Source organism: Phyllopteryx taeniolatus, chromosome 1 (assembly GCF_024500385.1).
Source record: "Phyllopteryx taeniolatus isolate TA_2022b chromosome 1, UOR_Ptae_1.2, whole genome shotgun sequence".
In the NCBI taxonomy this organism is placed as follows: domain Eukaryota; kingdom Metazoa; phylum Chordata; class Actinopteri; order Syngnathiformes; family Syngnathidae; genus Phyllopteryx; species Phyllopteryx taeniolatus.
This window is the reverse complement of record NC_084502.1, coordinates 10,440,777-10,467,045: the sequence shown is the minus strand read 5'-3', so window position 1 is coordinate 10,467,045 and position 26,269 is coordinate 10,440,777. Positions and strand designations below refer to the sequence as shown.

The 26,269-nt window shown below is 41.1% G+C and overlaps 3 protein-coding genes and 1 long non-coding RNA gene across 9 annotated transcripts in view; 3 read left to right on the top strand and 1 right to left on the bottom strand.

Moving 5' to 3' along the window:
• The window catches only part of hnf4a (hepatocyte nuclear factor 4, alpha), a 30,800-nt gene extending 18,042 nt beyond the window's left edge, over positions 1–12,758 (top strand). Inside the window, exons 1-10 of one of the 2 annotated variants that reach the window (XM_061769937.1) lie at positions 3,400–3,600; positions 5,137–5,311; positions 5,432–5,526; positions 7,002–7,108; positions 7,179–7,334; positions 8,184–8,271; positions 8,394–8,546; positions 9,834–10,070; positions 11,324–11,446; positions 11,875–12,758. In XM_061769937.1, coding sequence (XP_061625921.1) covers positions 3,513–3,600; positions 5,137–5,311; positions 5,432–5,526; positions 7,002–7,108; positions 7,179–7,334; positions 8,184–8,271; positions 8,394–8,546; positions 9,834–10,070; positions 11,324–11,446; positions 11,875–12,017 — 1,365 coding nt within the window. In that variant the 5' untranslated portion in view covers positions 3,400–3,512 and the 3' untranslated portion in view covers positions 12,018–12,758. Of the gene's footprint in view, positions 1–3,399; positions 3,601–5,136; positions 5,312–5,431; positions 5,527–7,001; positions 7,109–7,178; positions 7,335–8,183; positions 8,272–8,393; positions 8,547–9,833; positions 10,071–11,323; positions 11,447–11,874 lie in introns of those variants that run through there. The other variant, XM_061769946.1, reaches the window with a different exon arrangement.
• Positions 12,759–15,455: 2,697 nt separating this feature from the next.
• On the top strand, positions 15,456–22,772 carry ttpal (tocopherol (alpha) transfer protein-like). Of its 4 annotated transcripts, none has more exons than XM_061769923.1 (7): positions 15,475–15,536; positions 15,644–15,722; positions 15,851–16,059; positions 16,714–16,957; positions 18,285–18,478; positions 19,203–19,313; positions 20,708–22,772. In XM_061769923.1, the coding sequence occupies exons 3-7, from the start codon at positions 15,868–15,870 to the stop codon at positions 20,987–20,989; spliced, it is 1,023 nt and encodes a 340-aa protein (XP_061625907.1). In that variant the 5' UTR covers positions 15,475–15,536; positions 15,644–15,722; positions 15,851–15,867; the 3' UTR covers positions 20,990–22,772. The 4 variants fall into 4 exon arrangements, with proteins under 4 accessions (XP_061625881.1, XP_061625899.1, XP_061625907.1 ...); XM_061769905.1 differs by having other exon boundaries at positions 15,491–15,536; positions 15,644–15,737; XM_061769897.1 differs by having other exon boundaries at positions 15,456–15,737.
• A 2,694-nt stretch (positions 22,773–25,466) lies between these two features.
• On the bottom strand, positions 25,467–26,256 carry LOC133476465 (uncharacterized). The gene is made up of 2 exons (XR_009788061.1): positions 26,116–26,256; positions 25,467–26,003 (listed from the first exon to the last, which is right to left on the bottom strand). It is a non-coding gene; the product is annotated as an uncharacterized LOC133476465 (long non-coding RNA).
• The window catches only part of pkig (protein kinase (cAMP-dependent, catalytic) inhibitor gamma), a 31,720-nt gene continuing 31,375 nt past the window's right edge, over positions 25,925–26,269 (top strand). Inside the window, exon 1 of one of the 2 annotated variants that reach the window (XM_061769874.1) lies at positions 25,925–26,071. The gene's annotated coding sequence lies outside the window, so the exon portion shown is untranslated. Of the gene's footprint in view, positions 26,072–26,103; positions 26,245–26,269 lie in introns of those variants that run through there. The other variant, XM_061769864.1, reaches the window with a different exon arrangement.

Sequence of the window (26,269 nt, the reverse complement as noted above, 5' to 3'; positions counted from 1 at the left end):
TGTGGTAAGAAGTCACAAATACCCTAACGAAAAAGCAAAACACTAAGGGCCCTGTTTTTGTGACTGGTGTAAATCTAGCGCGGTGGGCGGCGCAAAGGCGCGGGTTAGTCTGGCGTTGGTAATTTCATAGACCAGCACAGCCCAGCGGATCTGATAATGGGCGGGGGGCACCACTGTGGCAGTGTTTACAACTGACTTCATTCACCGACAATCAAATACACCAAAATTGCGTTAGGCCAGCGTTCTACCTTGCGCTAGTATTTAGATGCGCTCTGATCAGGTGTTAAGATTGGACTGACTTCTGCCACCAAATTGTCACCTCCAAGGACACACCCTCGCTGCACCAGAACACCCAGCTTGGCACAGACCGGTCTACTAAATTGGCAAACACGAGCAGCGAGCCTTGTGCTTGCACAAAAATCAGAATCCGCCGGCATTTGTACTGTCGACCAAAAGTTGGCAGAGTTGGCAAGATCCCACCCAATGTTGGCTCTCTGCTCACCATGCATACCACCACCCTCACTCTGCGTTCCTAACGGCTTTGTTCCCAAAGTCCGCACTACTTTTGGTTGATCATCTGCCCCAAACAACTGGACCACTCTCCAACAAATCAGTTTAAAAAGTTAAGTCATACTTTACATGATTGCCGTACGTTATTAGTCTGTTTCGAACCTTTTATTCACCATGCACTATGATGTAATGTAATTATTATAACTACTGTATATAACTATATTAGACTGTACAGTTGGTTGATTTTTGTTTTTTCTTTTATTTTACTTTTTCTACTCTGCTGTCTGCTGCCAGGTCGGCATTGCAAATGAGAATCCGTTCTCTATTGCCTTACCTTGATGAATAAAGGTTTAAATACATAGATAATTGAATGAATGAATGAATGAATGAATGAATGAATAAATAATCCTTTGATAGTAATCTTGCAAGGTGATGTCACATACAGTGTAATTTTGGTGTGAACTCCAAAGATGTAACTTTTGTCTTTTTTTTTGGGGGGGGGGGGGGGGTGCAAACTCCAAAATCAGAGCCAACTAAGGTCCCACTGTAAGTGGAGTGGAGTTGTACATGAGTTAATCACCGCAAACATGAATGTGCCCATGAGTCTCGTGGCATTCTGTAGGTTTTAATCACCTCAGTTTGTGATTGGATTAGTGGGGGCAGCTTTGTCAACATCCAATCATCGAGCACATCATCTCACAGTGAGCGTTACAGTGTTTACTGTTTGGTAGGAAGAAAAATACTTTTACGAGGGAGGCCTCAGTGTAGCCCGAGTGCACTTAACAAGTTCAAGCCTACCTGGGGGTTTACTGCTCGCTGAACTCGAGATCGTTGACCTGCTTCTGTGTACTGGCACTTTCTCTTCAAATACACCACTACTGTTTGCTGTGGTACATGCAGCATGAGGCCACCATGCACACACACACAAAAAAAAAAAACAGGCTTGATTGTAGAACATCTGTGGATTGACTAGAGAAAGTCAATTACAGAAATCACAGGACAAACATATATTAAATTAAATTGATTTTCTTTTGGATTCGATGACTTAACAAAAAAAATAAAAATTAATTGTCAATGCTCTATACATCGAGCACATCCAGAAAAATCTAAATACCGTTTCTCACTCTATAGTAACAAATAACACTGGATTAAATAATACAATAATAATAATAATAATACATAAAATTACAAGGAAGAAATAAGCTATGTACACAGTGCAGTACAGTATTGTATGTAGAGTTTATTTGGATTTGGAGTGGAGCGTAACACTGCATATTAGAAAATTGTTACTTTGTTGTGTCACATGCCCAGAACAAACCTCAATCAAGATTTCTATTTAATGAATGACCAGCAGCATATTGATTATGTGTGTGTTCACACAAGTCCTTAAAAAATATCTAAATAAATAAATAAATAGACCAAACCATAATGATGACTGTCTTTAAAAACAAAGATTATTTTTTTTTTGACTTCTTTTCTCAGCGACCGTTATTGTCACAAAGGCATTTCTAACAATGGAATATGGAAGAAAACATGGTTTACTTACTTTTTATTTTGTTATTATTTTCTTTGAGCACAAATGGGTTCCACATTTACTCTGAAGACAAGTATAGGATTTATTCCCTTCCTTAAAACATATAATGGCAAATCAATTTACTTTGAACAAACAGATGTGCATAATCCTCCTCTACATGTGCTCATTGATTCACAATAAAATATTATTGAGTGATACTGGTCTCACATTGCAAAGTGATTTGTAAAACGTATACATCCATCCATTTTATAGTCTAAAACATTTTATTTCAGTAAATTGTAATTCAAAAAGTTTTGTTTTTGTCTCCAGTTTGAATTTGTGCAAATGGGATTTTTTTAATAGTCCTGAATTGAATAACATGGAATGGGAAAAGAGTTTATTGCCATGGTTGCAGAACAATGAAACGCAGTTTGGCAGCTCAAAGTTGAGCAGCATATTCAAGCACACCAAACAATATACTGTCGTTGCAGTTTGAATGTATCACTGACAACACTGTCAATAATACCGTTTGTATTTTTGTAATCGGTAAAACAAAAAAAACAAAAAAAAGCTGATGCAGGGTGAAACCAGGTCAGTAATGGGATAATCTTTTTGACGGATACTTCATGCTCAAGCTGGAGTAATAAAAGAAGCTGCCCATATTACCAAAATCGCAGCTTTAAAAAATATGCTTAACGTTTTACTACCATACGCAGGACTTGCAAAGGACAATGAACTCATTGCTCTTGATTGATTTCGACAGGTAATTCCATTCACCATTGGCTCGACTCAGAGAAATGAACATCAACTCCTGTGTCTTTTTTTTTGCTTTTGTTTTGTTCCGAATAATTACAAGCCTGTTGTGCGTCATTTTATAAACAGTGAAGTGTTAGGGGAGATATTTCGCCTGTTCATTATGCAGGCATTAGCTCAGATTTAACAGCAAAGGAGCTCCATAATATGACGGACCGATATGACACAGCCCCTCAGTCCTCCTCAAGTGGATGCTGGACTTGCATGCGCCATGAGCATGATGCTGGGTTATAAAATGATGTACAACAGCGATTTGGCTGTGCTTTCACCTCTCACGGAGGAATTGTTGAACCATTTCTGAAGACAAGAGGATGGAAGATATCAAAGTTGTGCTATCTCTTCAAAAAGAGAGAAAAAAAAAAAACAGTGATTCACCATTGAAGAGGTTAGTTAACCATCAACCGGAGACACCCACCCCACCTTTTGGCTGGTTCGTGGTATGAGGGAAGGAGGCCAGCTCGTGTCAGTCTCCTGTCAGGTCCCCATCAAGTCAGGGAGCTACCTCATGTCTGGGTGGAGCCAGTGGGCAAAAAGAGGGAGGGGGTGGCCAGAGGTGTGCGGGGGTGTGAGAAGAAGAAGGAGCAGGGTGGTGGTGGTGGGGGGGGGGGGGCACATTAGCTTCTTGGACAAGTCTTTCCGTCACACTGTCAGGTAGTGGAGAATTTGTTTGGCAGACATGGACATGGCAGACTACAGCGAGGCCCTGGACCCAGCGTACACCACGCTGGAGTTCGAAAACATGCATGTGCTGGCCATGGGCGCAGGTGAGCTAAACTTTTTCAAACTTTGGCGAGACCTCAAGGGTCATCTGCTCCACGCTCAGAGCGACGATGAGCCTGAGTTTATCAGTTATGAGTGCACACACAGTTGCTGTTGGATTGATTTCGCCAGCTTGAGTGAGTTTGAGCAGCGTAACAGTTCCTCTCCTGTTAAATGGTCTGTTACCCAAGTCCATAATCATTACATTTTTGAAGGGGTTGCTTTTTGTTTTATACCCTAAGTGCTTCTCCCTTTTTTAAACGTGCACTCTCCCATGACGCTTGGCTGGGATCCTGAATGTGAACAAGTTGGAAATATTTTCCCAGGAGTTACGTTTCATGCCAGGCCTGGCCTGCCTGTTTCAATCAACAGACAAATCATGGTATAGTGTGATTGATTAAGCCAGTCTGGAGACTGCAGGAAAATTGTCGCCACTGATCTGCCTTTGCAGATTGAATCCAACCTACATTATTGATGCTCCGTTGACCAGTGGTGGGAAGTACTTAGGTAGATTTTCATTTTTCACACGACTTTTTATTTGGAGATATCTGTACTTTCTACTCCTTACTTTGTCTCATTAGGCTTGTTACTGTTTTCAACCTCGATGGATGACAACTTGACTTAAAAAAGACGTAAATAGAGGGGGGTAAAGTCTACCGCGGTTGATATCTTGATTGAATTAGTTTTATTAGGCAGACAACCAGGTACTCCTGCCACATGGAGGAACGTGAACCAGGGAGCACTCACGACAAAGAAGATTCAAGATATTCTTCATCCATGGGCCTTTTTCAAGAGTGTTTTTTTTATGTTGTCGGCCACAAAAATGTCTTGTGCCAGACTGAAAAACACCAGCTTCTGTCTAACACCCACCCCCCCCACCCCCTTGACCCCCCACCCAAAAAAAAAAAAAAAAAATCACAACAACATACAAGTAAGGTGTATTTTTGAAGTTACTTTTGCCACCTCTGCTGTTGACTCACAGACTCTTATCTGAGGAAACCATCACCACAGGTTCTCATGACTGATGGTTTTGATCATTTATAAGCACTGTCTTTGCTGCTGTCGTTTACACCTACGCTTGCAATATTCATAGACTTTTCAAGTTGCAAACTTTCCATGGGAATTCATAGGAATAAACACGAGTTGATGAGAATACATTTACTGAATTGAGAGGAAACTTAAATATAGTTGGGGAAAATATATTTGAGCAAAATCATGATACCCACCATTACTGCAATGCCCTCGCATGTGGACAAGGAGAGCTATCTATTTTGCATGGATGCCTGCTTATGACAAAACCAAATATATTTATGCATTGAATATGACATTTCTCCATTAAATCTACCTGTAATTTCCAGTTAATTCCCATAAATTTCCAATATGGAATATTTTCAAAATTCTCCAGCTTAACTTCCCTTGGTGATTTCCAGACTATTTTCCAGAAGATTACGAGAACCTTTCCACTGTTTTGCAATCTAATTCACACTTCCTCACGTGAAGCCAATCTGTCTGAACTTGAAAGTTGACCCGTGTTTCCACAGACTCCTCGCCGGCTGAGAGCACCAACATGAGCGCCACCGGCCACCTGACGGCGGGCAGCCTGTGTGCCATCTGCGGGGACAGAGCCACGGGCAAGCACTACGGCGCATCCAGCTGCGACGGCTGCAAAGGCTTCTTTCGGCGAAGCGTCCGCAAAAATCACATGTACTCGTGCAGGTGGGATTCAACAACCCCCCCCCCCCCCCCCAGCACCCCCCTCCCTCCCTCAGAGGAATAAGTGTTGAGTGTCTTTCATGACTGAATAACAGCACAAATTGTATCCAACTGACTGTGCAGGTTCAACAGACAATGTATCGTGGACAAAGACAAGAGAAATCAATGCAGATACTGCAGACTGAAGAAGTGCTTTAGGGCTGGCATGAAAAAAGAAGGTACGAGAGACTTAGCGTGTGTGTCTTTGACAAGACTGAATGTCAACATGCGCGTCCCTCACTCAATTGTCGACGCTCAGCTCGGGTGTGTTGCAACCAACAAGAGGAGCTCTTTGTTAATGATCACTCCACGGAGCGATGAAGTCTGTGAGCAGCTTATGCTGCGCAAACACCTCAGAGCAATAATAGCCATATACTGATAAACATGACAGCCTTGGAAGTCTTATTTTTCTTTGTAAATGACTCAGCGGCCTCAGTCGCAGTAACTTTGGGTTTTAGTGCGTTTGTGGCAGCGGGGGACTTCATCTCGTCCCAATTGTGAAAAAAACAACAACATCAATGCTACTTAAAATAAATATAACGGCACGCAAATGTGCCACTTACATCATCAGGAGGAGTTTACACTCAATATTTATCTAAAAACATGACAAAAACTAAATACAATACATCATACTTGCTAGAAATGTTGATTATTAAATGTATTAATGTGCGCAGGTGTGTTTTTCTCGTCGAACTGGGCTTGCGCTGACCAACCAAGTGGAGGACAGAGAAATGGTGCTGTTATTGTGGCCCAGCTGTGAGGCACATACTCAAGAAACAGTCCCATTGCTAATATAATTTCAGCTACATGGGCCAGCACTGCTGATTCACATTAGACATGGCAGCACATAGAGGCTGACATCTGATTGGTCAGTTAAAAAAAATCAAATCAAATCAAACATACATGTATTGGAAGCAGCACAGTCAAGAGAAAAACTACGAAATGAGGAATTAAAAAAATAATACCATTTAATGGGACATATACAGTGGTGCCTTGAGATACGAGCGCCTTGACTTGCGAGTTTATTCTAGCCGCTGCTAGATCTTTTTTTTTGTCTTGAGATATGAGCAAAATTTGAGAAATGAGCTCTAGAACTCTCACCGCTAGGTGGGAGCAGCAAACTTCACAACATTCGGACACCATCAATCCACGTTGGTTTCCTTGCAGTGGAAGGACAATATCAGTTGGTGGCGATTTTGCGCCATTAAGCTGGTTTGCCAACTGCCAATAAACCTCAAAAAAAGAAGAAGAAAGGATAACACATTAGGTAGAGTTGTGGTTTGTTCTCGCATTTTCCGTGTTTGCAGGTTATGTGGAGGGCAAATTAATACTGTATTATTGTTATTACTGTGTTTTAAAAAAAATGCTGTTGAGTGCAATTTTTCTTATGAAAAAACTTTTTTTGGGGTTGGGGGGAGGGGGGGGGGCTGGAACAGATTAATTGCATTTCTGTTCATTTCAATGGTGAAAGATGATTTGAGATACAACAATGGTCACGGAACAAAGTTAACTTATCTGAAGGCACTACTGTATTAGAATGTTGGAATGAAGTTTTAAATGTAGGTCATTGCTTCTGATGGTGTTGACGCCAGCGGAGAAGGCCTTACTTGTTTGTGTCATTCAGCGCACGTGTAACACGTATGAATGTGTGCAGCCGTGCAGAATGAAAGAGACAGAATCAGCACCAGAAGATCCAGCTACGAGGACAGCAGTTTACCCTCCATCAATGCACTCATCCAAGCAGATGTGCTGTCAAGACAGGTAACGCCTTCTTCTACGGCCCTCACTAGCAAAGTCCTCTAACACGCTCGTTTAATCCCGCCTCGTTCAGATCACCTCCCCTGCTCCCATTCTGAACGGTGACATCCGCACCAAAAAGATCGCCACCATCACGGACGTGTGCGAGTCCATGAAACAGCAGCTGCTGGTGCTCGTGGAGTGGGCCAAGTACATCCCGGCCTTCTGTGACCTGCCCCTAGATGACCAGGTAAGACTCAGACACATTGTACGTAGTTGTATAGACACTCTGGTCACTCATCAACCAGTCCACCGCTAGGATAACATCCATCCACAGACATCCACCCAAATAAGTTGTCTCCAAACATGCTGTGAAAAAAAATAAAGCTAAATGATTAAAATCTACAGAGAGGAGGAAGAGGGTTTTTTCATCACTCGTAAGCGTGCACTGTCCATGCAGAGTGGTTAATGTATTTTAATCCTCAGTTACAATATGATGAGCCGGTTTTAAAGTTATATCCCTCCTTGGAAAAAAAAAAGTGCTGAATCATTAACAGTGTGATCACCAGCTCTTGGTAACTCATTTGCTGATATTGTATTAGGAAAGGATTTGTTTTCCTCGGAGCCTCCAAAGGATACGATGATGGATCCCCAAAAATGACATGGGGATGTTTTTTGACGGAGGTCTCTAGCTTGAAATTAAGGCAAACTTCATCAGTGGTGTGTTGCTTTAAATGCTGCTGCCGTAAAGGATTATGGGTACAAATATTTGCTTTTCTGATATTAAACCCACAAAGTAGTATTTCTTGCACACGTTATACCGATTAGTTATTAATATATTGTGGCAACAATTTAGTATTTGACTCAAAAATGAAATACATATCACATGCATATTTTGGGGCCACAATTGAGTTTTTTTGTGACCGCACATCAGTATTTCGTGGTCACAAATGATCATTTTGTGTTGTGTTGTATCTAGAACGCGGCCACAATGTAATTTTTCCCTCCTGGCATGTATGGTGGTCCCTACAGAACCGTTTTTTTTTCTTCCATTTTTTATTTTTGTCAAAATGAATTCAAAACAGCTCAACCATTTTAGGTGGCACTGCTTCGAGCTCATGCTGGAGAACATCTGTTGCTCGGAGCTGCAAAGAGGTCCATTCTCTACAAAGATATCCTCTTATTAGGTAAAACGAGCACCTCAATGACATTTTTGTCTGTCATCTCTCTTATTACAGAGTCTAATCCTGTCATCAAAATGATCTCGCATGAATCTTGTGGTCACAGTAAGAGTCGATTTCTGTTGCAGGAAATGATCACATAATTCCCAGGAACTGCCCAGAGCTGGAAGTGGGCCGGGTGGCTGTGAGGATCCTGGATGAGCTGGTGCTTCCCTTCCAGGAGCTTCAAATAGATGACAATGAATATGCCTGCTTGAAGGCCATTGTTTTCTTTGATCCAGGTACTGCAAATCTTTTCAATTATTAATGTTTGTCAACAAGAGGGGCTGGGGTACTTCTGGTGCCAGAACGTGTGAAAAGCGAGCAAAACGTAATGGCTAGCCTGTTAGTAGATGACAGCACTATCCAAATGACTGTCAAATCAGCATTAATCTGAGAAACAGACAAGTCAGTGAATGAGCCAGTGATCATGTCAAAGACCCTCTGAAGTGAACTGAGAGATTTGTTTCTCCATACATTATACATGTTGTGACATAATTGCTGAAAACATACAGCACACAGACTGAGAACTATGTCACACTCAGTTGTGGAGATATGGTGTTAAACAGTTTTGCACCATTTCAGTTTTCCAGATTTTTGGGGGGGAGTGGCTAAAACGGCACCCGGTGACGGCGTCCAGCATGAGTTGCCTCTCCCCCACTATATAAGAACTTGGGCACTTTTTTTGGGCACAGCGGTTATCAAGCTCAACTGCGACGAGCCATGGGCGAGCAACATACAGTATGGCTACACCCCAAAAACGCATCTTCCCTTTGGATAGTTTGCCAGCGTGGGCACGAGTGCGTGCACGTCACCCCCAGAAAAACAGGAGAGCAAGGAGGGTGGATCTTTTATTTATTCTTGGCTCGATGGCCAGGGTGTGGACTGGGACTGGCTATGGTGGGTTTAGAATGCCTCATTGTTGCGGCATGGAAAAGCCCCATGATGACACAAGTGAGATATACTGTATTCCAGCCACTGGAGGCTCTAAGTGGCTCAAACATGAAGTTATGTGTAGGCATAAGAACATTTTTTTTCAGGTCGTAGAAGCAGTATTTGATTGACAGTTGACAGCTGAGAGGTGTGTGTGGGTGGGGTGTTTCAGCGAATTTAATGGCTTGATTTTTCACTGATTTGAAACGTCATTTCATAGACTCGGCGATTTCCACAATCATTCAAATTTGGCAGGGTTCTTAATGGCACTCTTCTCTGAGGTGTGTCAAATTTAAAGACATTTATTTTCATTTTCCACCATGTCTATTTTTGAATCAACTTATCAGTTGAAATGCAAATTATGCCGAGCCAGCGTTCCGTCTTGTAAATTCACCTCATGTACCATCTTCTTTTCGACTGACACTTCACACATTCCAAGATTACAGAAGAATGCTCAAATCATCATTTAATCAATTTACCCTGCTGTACGTGTGTAACGTCATGGTGGAAAGGTCTACAAGTTGAGCCAATAAGAAGACTACGGTGTAGTTGTGACAAATTCCCTCGGTAAATACATGGCTCCTGTTTGCCCACAGACGCAAAAGGTCTGAGTGACCCCGGAAAGATCAAACGGATGCGATACCAAGTCCAGGTCAGCCTGGAGGACTACATCAACGACCGGCAATACGACTCCCGCGGACGGTTCGGGGAGTTGCTCCTCCTGCTGCCGACCTTGCAGAGCATCACCTGGCAGATGATTGAACAAATCCAGTTCGTCAAACTTTTTGGCATGGCTAAGATTGACAATCTCCTACAGGAGATGCTTCTCGGAGGTGAGTCCTCCTAACACATAAATATCTGAACTTCTCCTTAAGTACAGAGTGTGAGTGCTTTTAGCCTCTCTGCCCTTTTGTTGGGATAGTGGTTGAAGCACTGGACTTCATCGGGAAGGACTAAGTAAAACTGGTTGACAGAGAATTGTCTCATCTATGGTGCAATGGAAAAGAAAACAAATTCAATTCAATAAAATTCTGAGCTATTACAACAGAGAGAGGATTCAAAATGGAGTAAGATGCTTGGTCTTGTTTGACCGTAAAACCATTGTCCAGAAGGCACCTCAGACCATGGCCATGTAAAACCCGCTTCACTGTGGATGCTAACACTTGTTGCTAACACTCGTGCGTCCTGGTTTGCTCCTAAACATCCAAACCAATTTGCTTTCAGCTGATAGTTTGGGTTGTCTCCAACTTTTGTACTGTAAATGTACAATTCTACTTCTTAGATCTTACTGAGACTTAGTTCCTTGGACTTTGCCATTGTTCTGAGTATTGGTCGAGCCAATGAACACTGTCAAACTAATAGTTTGTATGCTATTAAAGAGAAACTAGCAGCAGTCAATCACAATCACTTCCAAGAAAGGCTTTCAAAAGACAATCTTGAACCTTCAGCACCATTCCACAAGACATTCGTGAATGTATCTATATATTTCAACTTGTAGGTATAAGGAGATCGGAGAAAATGAATAATAAAATCCAATTTGTGCAAAATTTGTTTTAAAAAAAAAAATATATATATTTGTTATAATAATTCCACCCTAGAAAAAGAACTGTTACACACAATAGTATATATACTCTATACAAATATTTACTATATACAAATAGTTGAAAATGAATATGAAATTCATGTCCAGGAAACGTGTCTGTAAAATGTTTGCCATTAACGCTTCAGGCCACAGTGGACAAAACGGGCCTGGCGAGATACTGAGCATTGCGTTCTACTGCGGTGTGACATGGCGCGCGTGGTCTGGGAGGGTCTGTCTCATATACTATAAATATAAAAGTACCCAGACTCGTCACTTATAAAACTTTTAAAGTCAAGCTATGCAACGGGCGCTTTTGCGTGTCTTGATACAAGAGCTGGATTGGTGACTTTGTGTAGTAGTTGACAGAAAATTATTACAGGCAAACATTGCATAATCGGCAGTATGCGCCACCCACTGCCTCCCGTGCTGATGCCGACACTGGAGCCATGTCCAACAGAAGAGTTTAACGCGGCAGTTTAAGATATGTGTGCTTTTGTCTTCCAGGCTCTGCCAATGAAGCGCCACATGCACCTCATTCTCTTCACCCTCACCTGGTTCAGGACCACCTTAGCAGCAACGTCATTGTGTCCAACAACATGCCGACGCCCATCCACAATGGCCAAATCTGTACGTACAAAAAGAAAACAGAAATTAAGAGCAAATAGAATAGTTGGAGAGTTCTCCGACTGATGGATTTTGATTCATCTAAATGTGCTGCTGTTGAATGCATTTCAGGTTTTTCCTCTCCCAACTCTCTGTGCAGCCTCGTCATGTTTGTAGCTGAAAGGGCTTGGCAGAATAATCCTTTAAATTCTTCATGCAAACTAATCTGGCTTACTTTGTCAAAGAAAACTCCTGTTATTCTTTCTTAACATGTTTAATGCGCTGAGAAATTTCCCAAAAGTGCTTGTTCTTTATCTGAAAATGGTATTGCCCTGAGATATGTTCCACTGCAGGAGGCAAATATAGACCAGCTTATTCTGCGAGTCCGCTCTCTCTCGCTCGCCCTTTTTTTTCTCTAACTGGTACCCGTTGTTTTGTGTTCTACTTTCCAGCCACTCCGGAAACCCCAATACCGTCTCCGCCTACAGCATCCAGCTCAGAACATTATAAAATAGCTCAAGGGGTCATAGCCACTGTGCCGAAGCACCCAACCTCCATCCCTCAGACGACCATTACCAAGCAAGAGGCCATCTAATGACCCTCGGAGTCTTCATTTGACCCTTTGGGTCTTTTTTTCTTCCAACTTCTCAAAATAAACATCTTTAAAGCTGTCAAGATGACGGAAACATGAAGTAGCTAAGTGCCTTGAAAGTAATTACATGATTCCATTTTGAGTCTACTACTTAAATTGCAGTTTGATACCAGAGGGGGGGAAAAAAAACTGTTGTTGTATATGATTGGCATTTAGAATGTTGTTGTGTAAATAGTTTCTTGAATGGCCAACGTGGCTTTCTTTTGCACGTCTTCAGTGTGTGCCGCAAAAGCTCATGGTCGACATGGCAACGGGACCATGTCAGTATTTTATGAATGTTACAGGGCTTTGCATTCTGTTTGGTGTTTTGTTCATTTTTTTATATTTTGAGTTCATCTGTGATATATAAAAAAAAAAAGAAATGCTGTTAAGTCACAAATGCATTTCATTCTAGCTAAAGAAAAACAGCGTATGAGAGATTGCTTATCTTGCTGACGTGACTAAAACATACCGTATGTTTTATTTACTGGAAAGAAGTTAAGTGTTCAAACTACTTTTTCCATAAGCAGGCACACCGAGTCGGTTTTTCAGTTTTATTTTAAATGTGTATATTTTGTGTTTAGTACTTTCATGTCATGTTTGAACAGATAATAAAGTGTGCCTTGTGACCTTTACTGCCTTAAAAGCGGGCAATGCGTTGCCGTACAATGTAAAGATGAAATAATAAATCAAGGTCTATTTTTACATTGCATTTTTTTTTTGCAGTTGTATATTCTTCACTCACAGTACACAGTACAAACAAACCGCACAGAAAATGAAGGAGATACTCTGAATACGATTATTTTTTCAGAATGGTGCAACGTGGCAGTGCTGTTCGGTCACTGATAACATGTTGCTTTCAAAGATAAACAGCCATAAAAATCACTGCACAAATTTAAAGAGAAGAGATATGGATCATAAACATTTCAGTGATAGAGTAGGCATGTTCAATATTTTCTATTACTACAACCCCAAATAAAAAAGGCATATTAAAAATGCAATTAAAATGCCTATAGGTAAAACATTTGAACATGAACATAATTTCATTGCCAATCCAGTGTGAGTGATTGGCGACCAGTCCAGGGTGTCCCCCGCCTCTCGCCCCAAAGGCACCTGCGATAGGATCCAGCTCACCCATCCTATAAGGACAAATGCTTTAGAAAATGAATGGATTGATGGATAGTACGCATTAATTTTCACACCATTCAGGCCAGTGAAACAAAATCCAAATCCAAATCGTATAGACCAGTAATTCTCAGTGTGGTACTTGTACCACAAGAGGTACCCGGGCTCCCTCTAGTGGTAGACGAAAGAATCACTAAGTACTGTCTAGTTGTATTTTAAGGCGTTTTAATTGAATCATTAAGTACATTTTTGTTCCCCCATATTTAATATTCAAACTGTGCGGAATGTTACAGTGGCTTACAATAACTTAAAATGTAAATGTAAGGAATGGAACCTCTGCCTTGTTTTTGATGAACACTTCACTATATTGTATTTTGATGTAAGTCAGTAAGGTAGTATTTGGAGAGTTACGTGTTTTATTAGGTGCTACTTGGTATAAAAGGTTTGAGAATCACTGGCATAGACCTTTTCATAATGTTTGTAAACCATAGGCACCACTTCTGGGTGCCAGTGACTCGCTGACCTGACCTGTGTTGTGTTTGGGCTTACGCCGCCAGAATGCTTTTAGTTCCCCCCTTTTATTTAGCTGTCACTCGGTTATCTTCATGTTAACTTTTGTCAAATTTCAGAATGAACTTACCCGTTGAAATGTAAATCACGGCTGACGTGCTCTCTCCCTTGGAAGCTAATTTACCTCATTTTCTCCGACCACGTCACACAGTCAAACTAAAGCGGTAAAGAAGAAGGCACAAATCATCACTCAAGCCATTTAGCCTGTTTTCTCAATCGCCCTGCCTTTGGCAAATGACACGGAAGTCTTTGTTTACTATGAGAAAGCATGGACGTTTGCCACCCGGAAGTATGTGTGACGTCATTGTGACGTAAGGACATTTTACCTGAACTCATCATCAACTGCTGTCAGCATTCCCTAAATCCTAACTGTTAACCTCAGAACTGTGCTAGGTTACCAAGATCCCACTAATACTTCTCAAATTAGAAAGTGTTGCAAATATGTTGCTAAAGGTTTGTGGCTGCTACTTTGAATTTCATTTGTATGTACTGTACTTCTCTGATAATGGGGTTTTACTTTTTTGTTAGTAGTTGAGGTGTGTACTTGAAGGTCAATATGTCTGCTCCAAAGCAACGCAGATTCTGCTCTCTGAAAAATTACCTCAGCCATACATTATTTTATACAAATACAAATTCTTTTATACAAATATACTTCCAATTCTTTTTTTTTTTTTTTTTTTTTTTTTATTGTAAAGGTCTAAAATGTAAAAACCAGCAAGAAGCTTCCCGCCCTTACCACGAAAGAAATGGAGTACTGCTCTCGTGTACTTTTCTGAACGTGCCTAATCGCATTTTAAAAATGCAAAAACATTTCTATGACTGAGAGTGGGTCAAAATGTTGTTGTTGATATTGTCTTGAGGGATTATTGTTATTATTATATATATTTGATTCTTATTTTTTTTTGTTTTTTTCATTTAAAGCTAATCTGCGTCAATGCTCAGGCGTGTTATTATGAATCCCACTGTGTTCTAGGCAGGACACGCCCCTGCTGCAAAGTGATTGGCTGCTGCATCCAGGCTGGAGGGGCAATATGTGACTTTGTTTTTATTTTGTAAATAAAACATATATTGTAATGGTCATCTCATTTTATCTGCGTCGCCGCGGGCGTGTTCTGCCTGGTTGCAGCAGCCAATCATATTGCAGCGGACTCATGTCCTTCCTAGAAACCACGTGGGATTCATAATAACGCGTCATACGCAGCAAAACAAGTCACGTCTTTGTCTACTGCGCCTAGGCAAATTTCATGTTAACAAATCTAGAGTGATATTATATAAATCCAATATTCACGTTTTAATCTGAATTAAAAATTGTGTATACCGCTCTAAAGATGATGAAGAAAAATAGAAAGGCCATAAAAACCACTAGTATTCCAGAGAATATTGTTAAAACAATTTCCATCAGAGACAAATTTGATAAGTAGATGACGCTTTCTTTCCTGTTTTTTTGTGCTTTTATCTTAAGTCAGTTTTATCTAGATCTCACATTTCCATCATTATTTCATACTTATAGTTGTATTTGTTTGTATGTGTATGCAATAGATAATGATATTTTTGTGATCTATCCTATGTAAGAACATATTATTTTGATGTACAAAAGTCAAGAAACAAAAAAAAATACATTTGGGGGGAAAAAAAGAAGTCGCTTCCGTCGTGTCTCACGTGACGACCATTCGCCAATGAGAGATCGTCATTTTTCTACCCGGAAATTATTAACTGTGTAGCCCAAGCCGCCAGCCCGGTTGTGATTTTTGTCGCAGTGATTTGTGATCAACGTGGCGGATATCGATGGCGAGTATTTAGCGTCAAAGAGTCCCATACGAATCATAATTCAAATGCCGCTTCAAGTTCACCCGTCTTGTCTTATTTGAGCTTCGTCGCGTCGTCTTTATTTCTAGGGTGATGCTAAATTAGCCATGCAGTTTGTGACGAGTGATTCTTCGAACTTGCACTGACACGTTCGACTTCGAAGAAACGGTGGGCTCTTACGTGGTCTGTATGGATTTTCTGCTTTTTATGTATACTTTTGTTTATTTTTACTGCAAGTGTTTGTAAACGGCGGTGTGACACATTGCGCCCTTGACAGTGCGTTGGTTTCCAAACAGCTTCATCCAGTCAGTCCATGGCTGACTCTGCAGCTCTCGGGTCAGGTCCAGTCAATCCGTCAGAGCACAGTTGGTTCCCTGGACCCCCACCACCTATTTACACCTGCACCCTGAGCTCTGAGCTGGTGGCCAAGGCACGGGAGGAGCTCCAGGAGAAACCGGAATGGCGTCTACGGGATGTACAAGCTCTACGAGATATGATATTAAAGGTTTCCTAATGTTCTATTTCCTGCGAGGTTGCATGTTTGCCGCAGTACCCGGCGAAAACCCACACAAGCATGGGGACCCCGTCTGCTTGACTGGGTTTTCACCAGGTACTCCGGCTTCCTCAGACATTATAAAAACATGCGTGTCAGGTTCGTTTATGACTCAAAATTTTCCATATGTTCTTGTCTGAATGTTTTTTTTTTCTGTCTATATGTGCCCTACAATTGGTTGGTGATCAGTCCAGACCCCCACAACCCCCCCCCCCCCCCCCCCCCCCCCCATCCAAAAAAGTGTTAACAATTGCTATATTAATAATTTGAACCATAAATATACCACAAGACAGACAGGAGCAGAGTGACAGAATCTCTGTATGGCAAAAAAAGTCAATACATCGTTTAGATATTGACATGTCAATTTATAGGTGAAGCGCTACAATTGTCATGATTAATCATCCCGCCAATTTATCGGTGGCTCTCTAATCCGTGGGCAATTACACCCCTTTTTGTGTGGATTTTCACAATTCGCTGCAGGCCATGTAAACAAGCGGGGGTCCACCATATAGAAAATGGATGTAAGGATATTCTGAGCAGCCCCACTCATTTTAAGTAAATTGCCTTTGTTGTGTTTATTTATTTTTTTCTTCCTGGAATGTGCAGGAGCAGCCCAATCTCAGGACCAGGCTTGACGACTCCTTTCTCCTGCGCTTCCTGCGGGCCAGGAAGTTTGACTATGACCGAGCCCTGCAGCTCTTGGTTAATTACCACGCAGGACGTAAGGCTTGGCCTGAGGTCTTTCAGGACCTCAAGCCATCCACAGTGAAGCATGTGCTGGACTTGGGCTTTCTCACAGTCCTGCCTCGACCGGACCCTAACGGAAGGTACATCCTCTGTCTCCGGCCAGGTTGGTATCTGCATTAAGAAGGCACTTCTTAACTGTTTTGATAACTTAAACAGGAGCAATCATCACAAATGTATTCATTCATCTTTGTCGTCCACAAACGAGAAGGGGATGGGAGTTCACGTCTTATCCATTCACTGGCCACATGAGGGTACATTTGGCCTTTGCAAAGATAATAATTTTCACCGTTTTGTCATTTGAAACCCTTATCAATCTAAAGCAGCGTCCGCACTATCGCATATTGCAACAACACATTAAGGTCTGAAATCTTTACATTTTGCCCATAACATTTCAAACATAGATAGATATGTTGTAAGTACATCTATTCGCGAGCAATTGGTACCAAACCCTGCCGTGAATAGTAAAGACCTATGGGTACTTAACACCGCTGCCTAAGAAGGTTATATATAAAAGCTATATTAATAGTTTAAAGTAAACTGTAAATATCATTATTAATAATAAAATGTAATAATTTTAAACTCCTTACAACATGACCCGTAACCCATTCACTGCCGTGTACATTATATTCCTCAACTGGTATCCAACCGTTTACTGCCAACGACGAATATATTCGTCAAGTACGTTTTTCTCCGGTAGGTTTGTTATAGGGTCTCGTCCAGCTTGTCTGTGAAATTCAGGTTTTTAAACCACTGAAGTGACCAACACAGGGCTCTAGAGGTGCGACCTAATTTTTTCAACGGTGCGCCTAAAACTAAACAAAAAAAAACGATGTGCGATTTTTATGAATTTTTTGCAACCGTCATGCTCATATTTACTGTTCATGAGTTGTATTTTTCAAATAACTTTTTAATTCAAATCTGCACAGATTGAAGCATTGGGTTTCCCATAGTCCTATTTCATTGATTTTGTTCAGTTAAAAGGTCAAACATGCATGGTGACCAGTCTAGTGGAATTTTCACCAACTCCTTAAAAAAATGTGTTTAAATAAGTTACCTTTTTCATTACTAAAGACTACTACTACACATCCTTTTGTTAAAGGATTGCCAAGGAGCAGATCACCTAGAGTAAATTTGCAGAAACATGTTTTAAGGGATGTTCAGTGCAGGGTAGAAATCTGAATGTGCATAAAATGTGGTGGTTTTAAACCAAGCTTATGCTAAATTTACAATCATATAATAACCAAGCAATCTTGAAAATTCCTGCAAAATCCTATATTTGCCTAGTAATTTGCATATCGACCATTAATTCAGCATTTAAAAATTTTTCCAAATTAGAATTACCAATAGTTCCTAAACCAAGGAAAACTACCATTCATACTATTTGTGTTTAAGTCTTAAGTCAACCTTAACGAATCGGTCTTCTTGAACAGGAAAATGGAAAGCAAATGATTACCCATTTGTTGACAATGTGAGGGCCATGTATCTGACACTGGAGAAGCTGATCCAGCCGGAGGAGACTCAAGTGAACGGTATCGTTATCTTAGCTGACTACACTGGCGTTGGTATGTCACAGGCTTCCAATCCAGGGCCTTTCCTCGCCAAAAAAGTTGTGAGCATTCTTCAGGTAAGAACTTTTTTTTCTTTTTAATGCTATACTGATGAAAGATACTATTTCTCTCACATACTGTTCACAGATCTGTCTATATCTGTGCTAGTGAGCACTTCTCTGCTTTGCTGAGGTAATACATCCACCTCACAGGTGTGGCATATCAAGAAGCTGATTAGACAGCGTTATTTTTGTTTCTTTGGCTGCACACAATAAAAGGCCACTCTATAATGTGCACTTTTACTGTATTGATGTGTGACTGGTTGACTGTTTAACACATCTCCTTCACATAATTTGTTGCTGTGTAATGAGCATCTTAATATGCCACACCTGTTCAATGGAGGGATTATCTCAGCAAAGGAGAAGTGCTCATCAGCACAGATTTAGACATATTTGTTAATTTGTTTTAGATAAATAGGCCTTCTGTGTACATAGGAAAAGGTCTTAGATCTTTTGAGGTCAGCTCATGAAAAATGGAAGCAAAAAACAAAGGGGTTTCATGTTGTATTTTTATATTATCATTCGAGTCATTGTTCATCTTTTGTTCTCACAGCAATTTGCGATCTGCATTTGCACATTGGGTATATTCGGAAATTACCGAACGGCCCACTCCCAACAATGCTCTTGAGTTTCAGAATGTTCCGGAGTGTGGAGAGCGTGCCTGAGTGAATTTCCAAATGTACCCAAAAAAATACAACTTAGTTGGGGTTGCTCTAAAAACACTTTCTTTTGTTATTTACAGGATGGCTTCCCAATCAGAATCAAGGCTGTTAACATAATTAATGAGCCTAGGATTTTCAAAGGCATCTTTGCTGTAATTAAACCTTTCCTGAAGGAGAAGATGGCAGAGAGGGTAACTATTCTCTTTGAATCCTTTTTAGGTCCTAACAAAGGACATGAAAGTAGTGTTCTAGAACAATCTCTTTGCGGGGGTGATTTTACATTCATTACCACAGTCATTCCCAACCACTGTCCTGTGAGAGTTGTGCAGGTGTACCGCAGGGAATTATCAAATGTCAAATTTGGTCCAAAAGTGATTTATTTACAATAAAATAGCGTATATTTGTTAACGTAGCGGTGGAATGGTGGATGACTGGTTAGCAGATCTGCCTCAACACCTGTGTGGAGTTTGTATGTTCTCCCCATTTTCTCCAGGTACTTCAGTTTCCTCCCACATTCCAAAAACATGCATGGTAGGGTAAATGAAAATTATAACTTGTCCGTAGGTGTGAATGGTTGTTTTTTTTCCTATGTCTCCTGGATTGGCTGGCGACTAGTTCAGGGTGTACCCCGCCTCTTGCCTGAAGTCAGGCGGGGGTCTTTGTCTTGGGAGCAAAACTTTGACTTACGAGTGTACTTATTCTCTCACCATGGGTCCTAAAAAAGTGAGAACTGAGAAGGAACGTCATCTCTGATGTTTATTCTGCCCCCCCTTGGGTGTGCCATGTGCAGTTTGGCACATAGTGAACAGTTCAGAAAAGAGGCCAAGTGTGCTTGCGTCAACCCATTTATTGCCACTCCCAGTTGAAGTTTACTGTAAAAGCAAACATCATACAAATTACAAGTTGTGTATTTAATCAAACCACATAACTTATGAAAGTTTCTAAATTTGTAACAAAAAATAGCACTCTATAATATACTTTATAAAAACAGAGAGTAATTAATTGTCACACTTTCTTCTTCAATTGTGATGTTCATTCTGGTATGTGCACCGTGGCCACCTGGGGGCAGTATAAAACGGACTGATTTACTTTGGGCTCATCAGTACAGCACTAATATTAGTTGTTCTTCGCAAAGCATTAAGAATACATGCCTGTGAAAATTGTTAGATGGTCTGTCTACTTGTTTTCTAGCAACATTGGTGTTCAGATATCCGTTGCTTTAAGAGTAAGCACCACCACCACTTAGATGCTAGTTGTTAGCCCTGTGTGTCTATAGAGTTAGCATTAAGGTAGCGGAGGCTATGTGACTATTTGACAGTAACCTTCAGCTGAGAGTGCCAATAAACAGCTTGAAGCCTTTTTTTGGAAGAATATTTACAAATTTTATCTGACAAACTGCGAGTTAAGTCCCCTGCCACCATACAGCGCTCATATCTCAAGTTTGCGCTCGCAAGTCAAAGCAGAAAAAATTGGCCGATCGACAGCTCGTATCTTGAAGAACTCGTAAGTTGGGTCACTCTTATCTCAAGGCACCACTGTAATTGTTTGTAATTAATTGCTGCCCTTTTCTTGTTTCCGTATCCAGTACATGCTCCACAGCTCAGACCTGCGCTCCCTGCACCGGAACATTCCCCGCTCTGTCCTGCCAGAGGAATACGGCGGCACGGCCGTGCAACTGGACATGCGTGCCTGGTCCAGACTGCTGCTGGACTCTGAGGAGGACTTCATAGTGGAGTTCTGCCAGCCAGATCCACTGGAGGGCGCCATGCTGCCCGAGTCCATGCTGTTCCGAAGCGATGAAGCCGACCGTGGGCAGGACAATGACGCTTTTAGGGGGGCGCGCTCTCAACTTTACTCGTGTTACTGAAAGACTGGACATTCACTGCCGGGACATTCCCTGTTACGACGGTGTTAGTATTAGTTGGGCAAATTGCTGATATTAGTTTTCTGCTAATACTCTCCATCCATTTTCTGTATCCTCGCTATGGTCACGGGTGAACTGGAGCCTATCCCAGCTGATTTGGGGCGACAGAAGCACTATTTGGAGAGGGATGGTCCGTGTTGTGTAGTTGGCACTCGACTCATTCAGTCAGTCACCAGCTGCAGGCGGCTTGTGACGCGAGCATGGCAAAAAAAACGCATTAGTAATATGCCGTAACCGATCCCTTCACTTTTTTATTTTTTTTTTTAAATGGATGTTTTTTCAAGTTGCTTTACTGTGTATAGGCATAAAAGTGCTCAGTCTGTCTCAAGTCCCACACTCCCATAATGCTGGTGTTAAAAAAAAAAAAAAAGTGGATTAAGTCAATGTTCATCCATCCATTTACTGTACTGCTTATCCTCACAAAGGCCGCAGCCGGGCTGGAGCCTATCCCAGCTATCTTTGGGCGGGAGGCGGGGTACACCCTGAACTGGTCACTAGCCAATCGCAGGGCACAGAGAAACAAACAAGCATTCGCATGCACATTCACGCCTACGGGCAATTTAGAAATTAACCTACCATGCATGTTTTTGGGATGTGGGAGGAAACCGGAGTGCCTGGAGAAAACCCACGCAGGCACGGGGAGAACATGCAAACTCCACACAAGCGAGGCTGGGGTTTGCACCCCGATCCTCAGAACTGTGAGGCTGAAGTGCTAACCAGTTGTCCACCGTTCCGCCAGTCAATGTTCATATTAAAAAAAAAAGGCAGAACAATTTCCATCCATCAATTTTCTGAGCCGCTTCTCCTCACAAAGGTCGCAGGCGTGCTGGAGCCTATCCCAGCTATCATCGGGCAAGGAGGCGGGGTACACCCTGAACTGGTTGCCAGCCAATCGCAGGGCACACACAAACAAACAACCATTCGCACTCACATTCACACAAAGGGGCAATTTAGAGACTTCAATTACCAACCATGCATGTTTTTGGGAAGTGGGAGGAAACCGGAGTGCCTGGAGAAAACCCCACGCAGGCACGGGGAGAACATGTAAACCCCACACAGGCAGGGCCGGGGATTGAACCCCGGTCATCAGAACTGTGAGGCAGACGCTCTAACCAGGTGTTCACCGTGCCGCCGGCAGAACAATTTTTAAAAATTAAATGTAAATATGACCAAAATATTTTCAAGCAGTGAATGAAGTCATTTGGATCACACTGGTCTAAAATATAAACAGCTCTTACGTTGCCTTAAATTGATAGTAGCATACTACTAGCCAAAGCTGTATTCATGTGTATTCTCATGAATGGGATGTACTGTAGTGTGTTCTAGAAAGATGTAACTTCACACACACTGTTCCCAGGCCTTTTTTTGATGATACTTTTCTGTTGCTTCAAATCTTCAGAGAGGATTATTTCTGTAATCGCGGATTTATTTTTTTATTCTTTGAGCCATTTTACCCACATGTCTTTTTTGTTTGTTTGTTTCCATCTCAAAGGCCCTTAGTGATCACACAAGTCAAATGGGGAAATGCAGCAGAAACTGAACATTCCGTTCTGACTTTGCCAAATATACCACTGTCATGTGCGGAACAGCGCCATAATGCTGCATCTGCTTTCCTTATGATTTGTTTATTTGAGCAATAGCTTGTCTTTTATATTTTGTGCATGTCTGTTCCTATCAGTGTATTGCGTAGCAGAATATAACAGTAAAGTCTAATTCAAATGATGAAGCCTGTGTTTATTTTTTTGTGCAAGTGTACTGCTATTGAAAAGATCTTGAGTTACCCAAACTGGTTTCGTTCTTCACTAATTGTAGGCAATCAAAATAAAAATAAGTCAGATGTTTGACTGACATACAGTAAACTAAATTCGTTCCATGACCGCGCATGTAATTTAAAACATTCATATCCCATATCCTTATTGATAGGAATGGAAAGGGATTTATCTGTTACAGCCTTCCCACAAAAACTACAAAAATGTTTGCTTTAATGTGGAAAAATAGCACTATAGAATTGTACTTTATAAAAACATACAGCAATGACAAGTAGAATGTAAATAATGAAATTAAATAATTAAAACCATCTTTTATCACACTTTTTGCTTCACTGTCCATTATGCTGCTGCTTCTGGTGTGTGTGCCTTGGTCAACTGAGGGCAGTATAATACAGACAGATATAACCTAGTCCCACAATTGGGAAATTTGCAATACTCCCTAAAGCAGTAATATAAATCATTCTTTGCAGAGGATAAAGAATATACCTGTGACTATTGTTGTATGTCTACATGTGTTTCTCCACCATTGGTGTTCAAATATCGGTTGCTTAAAGGTTTATTACAACCACATACTGGAGATGCTAAGTGTTAGCACGTCTATGGCGTCTCCAATTATGTTGAGTTTACTGCCACCACAAAGAGCTCGTTTTAGAATATTTGGAAAAAGCAAAAATATATATATATATAAATCAGAATGACAGCTTGTATCTAAAAAGACTAAGTGGAGTCACTTGTATCTCAAGGCACCACTGTATTTGTTCTTATGAGTACCTGCACATTTTTGTAGTCTCTGCACCGATAAGGTAATGTGCATTTGTAGAAATAATATGACAGAAAGAAACTTACATTAGAAAAGTGATTGCCGAGCAAACGCGTCTTAACATCAGGTGTTGGCCAGCCTTCAGACGAACAATTGCTATTGATAATGATCTCCACAATGAATGTAGGAAAGGCATAATGGATTGATGGAGTGCATTGATCAGTGCAGTGTACACGTCTGGATGAAAATAGAGCGGGCATGCGGACTGCTTTTGGACGGTTGCCACAGAAACATTAACACAGCTAGGACTCAGCTCTTTCATGCTCTTTCTTTGTGGCCTCTGTCATATGGATTTGACTGCATTTTATCGCCACATGCTCTACTGTTTGATGTTTCCATTATGTTTTGGTTATTTTTTTCCAGTAAAGCGTGTCCTCTACTCCATTTACAACATTATAAAATGCCACAAAAAAAAATCAGGTTGAATGTGTATCCAGCTGGTGGATTCAGTGGTTCCCTCTGGAATAAAAAATTGCGATGTAATCTCACAGTTTGAAGTTTTTTGTTGTTGAGATTTAACAAAAAATTGGTGTTAGAGAGAGGAACACATTTAGAAAGTGGAGAAGACGGGCATTGCAATCTTAACTGCAGTTTTTTTTTTCTCCTCATGCATTGTTGTTGATGATGCCATAAGTTAAAGGGGACACATTATGGAATATTGAGTTTTTAACGTTTGTATTCAAATACAGTAATCACTTGTTTATCACGGGATTTACGTTCCAAAATCTCCAGTGATAGATGAAAAGCCGAGATGTAGGAACCATGTATTTATTTTATTGTTTATATATATTTTAAAGCTTGATGCATGACACAATATATGTGTGGGGCATGTATTATTTTTTACTACTTCAGGTCGCCATCCTCACATTCTACACTGTAAAATCTGCGACTTTGAATGCATGTGTGCCTTTAAAGGGCAGGGCCTGGCCTTGTGAGTGACAAGGGAGTCAGCAATTGAGAGTGTGGATTTGGCTCAGGTTAGCCACTGGCTGGTTACTGGCTAACCTGTTAGCTTGTCTGCAAGTTGGGTGTCAGTTGTTACCTATGAAAGTCCTTGTTGCATGTTTATTTTATTACTGTTTGTTCAATAAATCGATTAAAAGTGCACTGGCGGCTGTGCCTATCCTTGATCAACTGTGGAGGGATTACAATTCATTCTAGCTAGCAGTGGTAGGCTACATTAAATAAGATAACAATGTTTACTTTACCGGAGATGTGCAGTTGTTCTGATTGGCAGTAGACATTTTATCGTCTTTTTAAAGTGTGACATGATCCCAAACTTTGTACATTCTCTGTCTTTTACGCACTCATTCTTATTGCTACGGAGGTCTGCAGTAACATTAGTCCGTGACGTTAAGATTGAGAAACCACCTCTAAACCGAGGAGGGGCCGACCGCGAATAGCAAAAATCCACGAATAATTGACGGTCATTATAATTGCCATAAAAAGGAAATTGTCAACAAAAAAAACATTTATGTTATTATTATATATTTTTTTTAAACTCGAATAAAAGGGGCTTTCCGTGATAAACTGGGGATAGGTTCCGAAAAGAAATCTGCGATCAGGTTAATTCACAAATGCCAAACCCCAAAAATGCAGGGGTCCACTGTAAGAGAAACCACCGCACCTGAGGAAAAACAATCAATCAGCGACAGAAGGCTGACCACTTATGACAAAAATTGATTAAAAAAGGAATTGCAAATTCCCCTTTGACAATTGCTATTTTGCATCTCAAACGAGTAAAACTAGGGCTACAACTATCAATTATTTGAATAATCGATTAACGTGTCAATGTATTTTTTTGATTAATCCATGAATCGAATAAAAACAATCATTTCCATCTCTTTATTCAAAAACAGGACATTATTTCAAAATGATAGCGCAGAAAATGCAAAGACAAATTGACTATGATTCACTTCCTGGGTTGGTCCGTAACATGTCAGAAAATATGCACATTTAAAAAAAAAAAATAATTTCTAAAGTAAAAGCGAATGTTTGCGAATGTCTAATTTGGATTAATCACTAAATCGATCAGTCATCTTTCATGGTGGATTACAGAAATGATCATCACATTTACTGCTTACATTTGATCGAGCATCCTCCGTGGATGGATGATATAATACAAATCCGAGGAGGACGCCTCATCAGGTGGGTGTCTACTTACTGGTTCGATGCGCCACTAAAAGCTGTTAAGGGAACACACGAAACACACAGTAAGACCCCCGCCCCCCTTCAAAAATATGATTTTTGTGTAAGCGTGTGATGTTGAGTTGCAGAGAGGGGGTTAGGCTCCAACCCACGAAGGAGTGGAGTGGGAGCCTCCACTCTGGTTGGCTGTCACTCGACTAACTCCATTTTGGAACAACAGCTGTTGGAAGAAGACACACACAAGCTTTATTTCGCCGTTGTTGGCCGACGCTACCCGAACCAACGAAGGCAAGACGCCGTCGGCTTTTAAAGAGCTCTTTGCTCATCCTTACCGTCACCTTGCAGCTTCGGGTTCGGTCAGTTTTGTTGTTTTGCTTCCGAGTGCCAGGAAACTTAAGCGGGGATCCATGGTGTTCAATCTCCATTGTAACAAGTGGATAAGAGGAGGCGAACGTATCAAGGTTAGTGAAGCGCTCGGTTCGGTAA

Coding starts and splice junctions, on each gene's coding strand:
- ttpal (XM_061769897.1), top strand. CDS start 15,868: ATGGCTGACTCTGCAGCTCTCGGGTCAGGTCCAGTCAATCCGTCAGAG. Junction 16,060..16,713: donor TACGAGATATGATATTAAAG/GTTTCCTAATGT, acceptor TGGAATGTGCAG/GAGCAGCCCAATCTCAGGAC. Junction 18,479..19,202: donor AAGTTGTGAGCATTCTTCAG/GTAAGAACTTTT, acceptor TGTTATTTACAG/GATGGCTTCCCAATCAGAAT.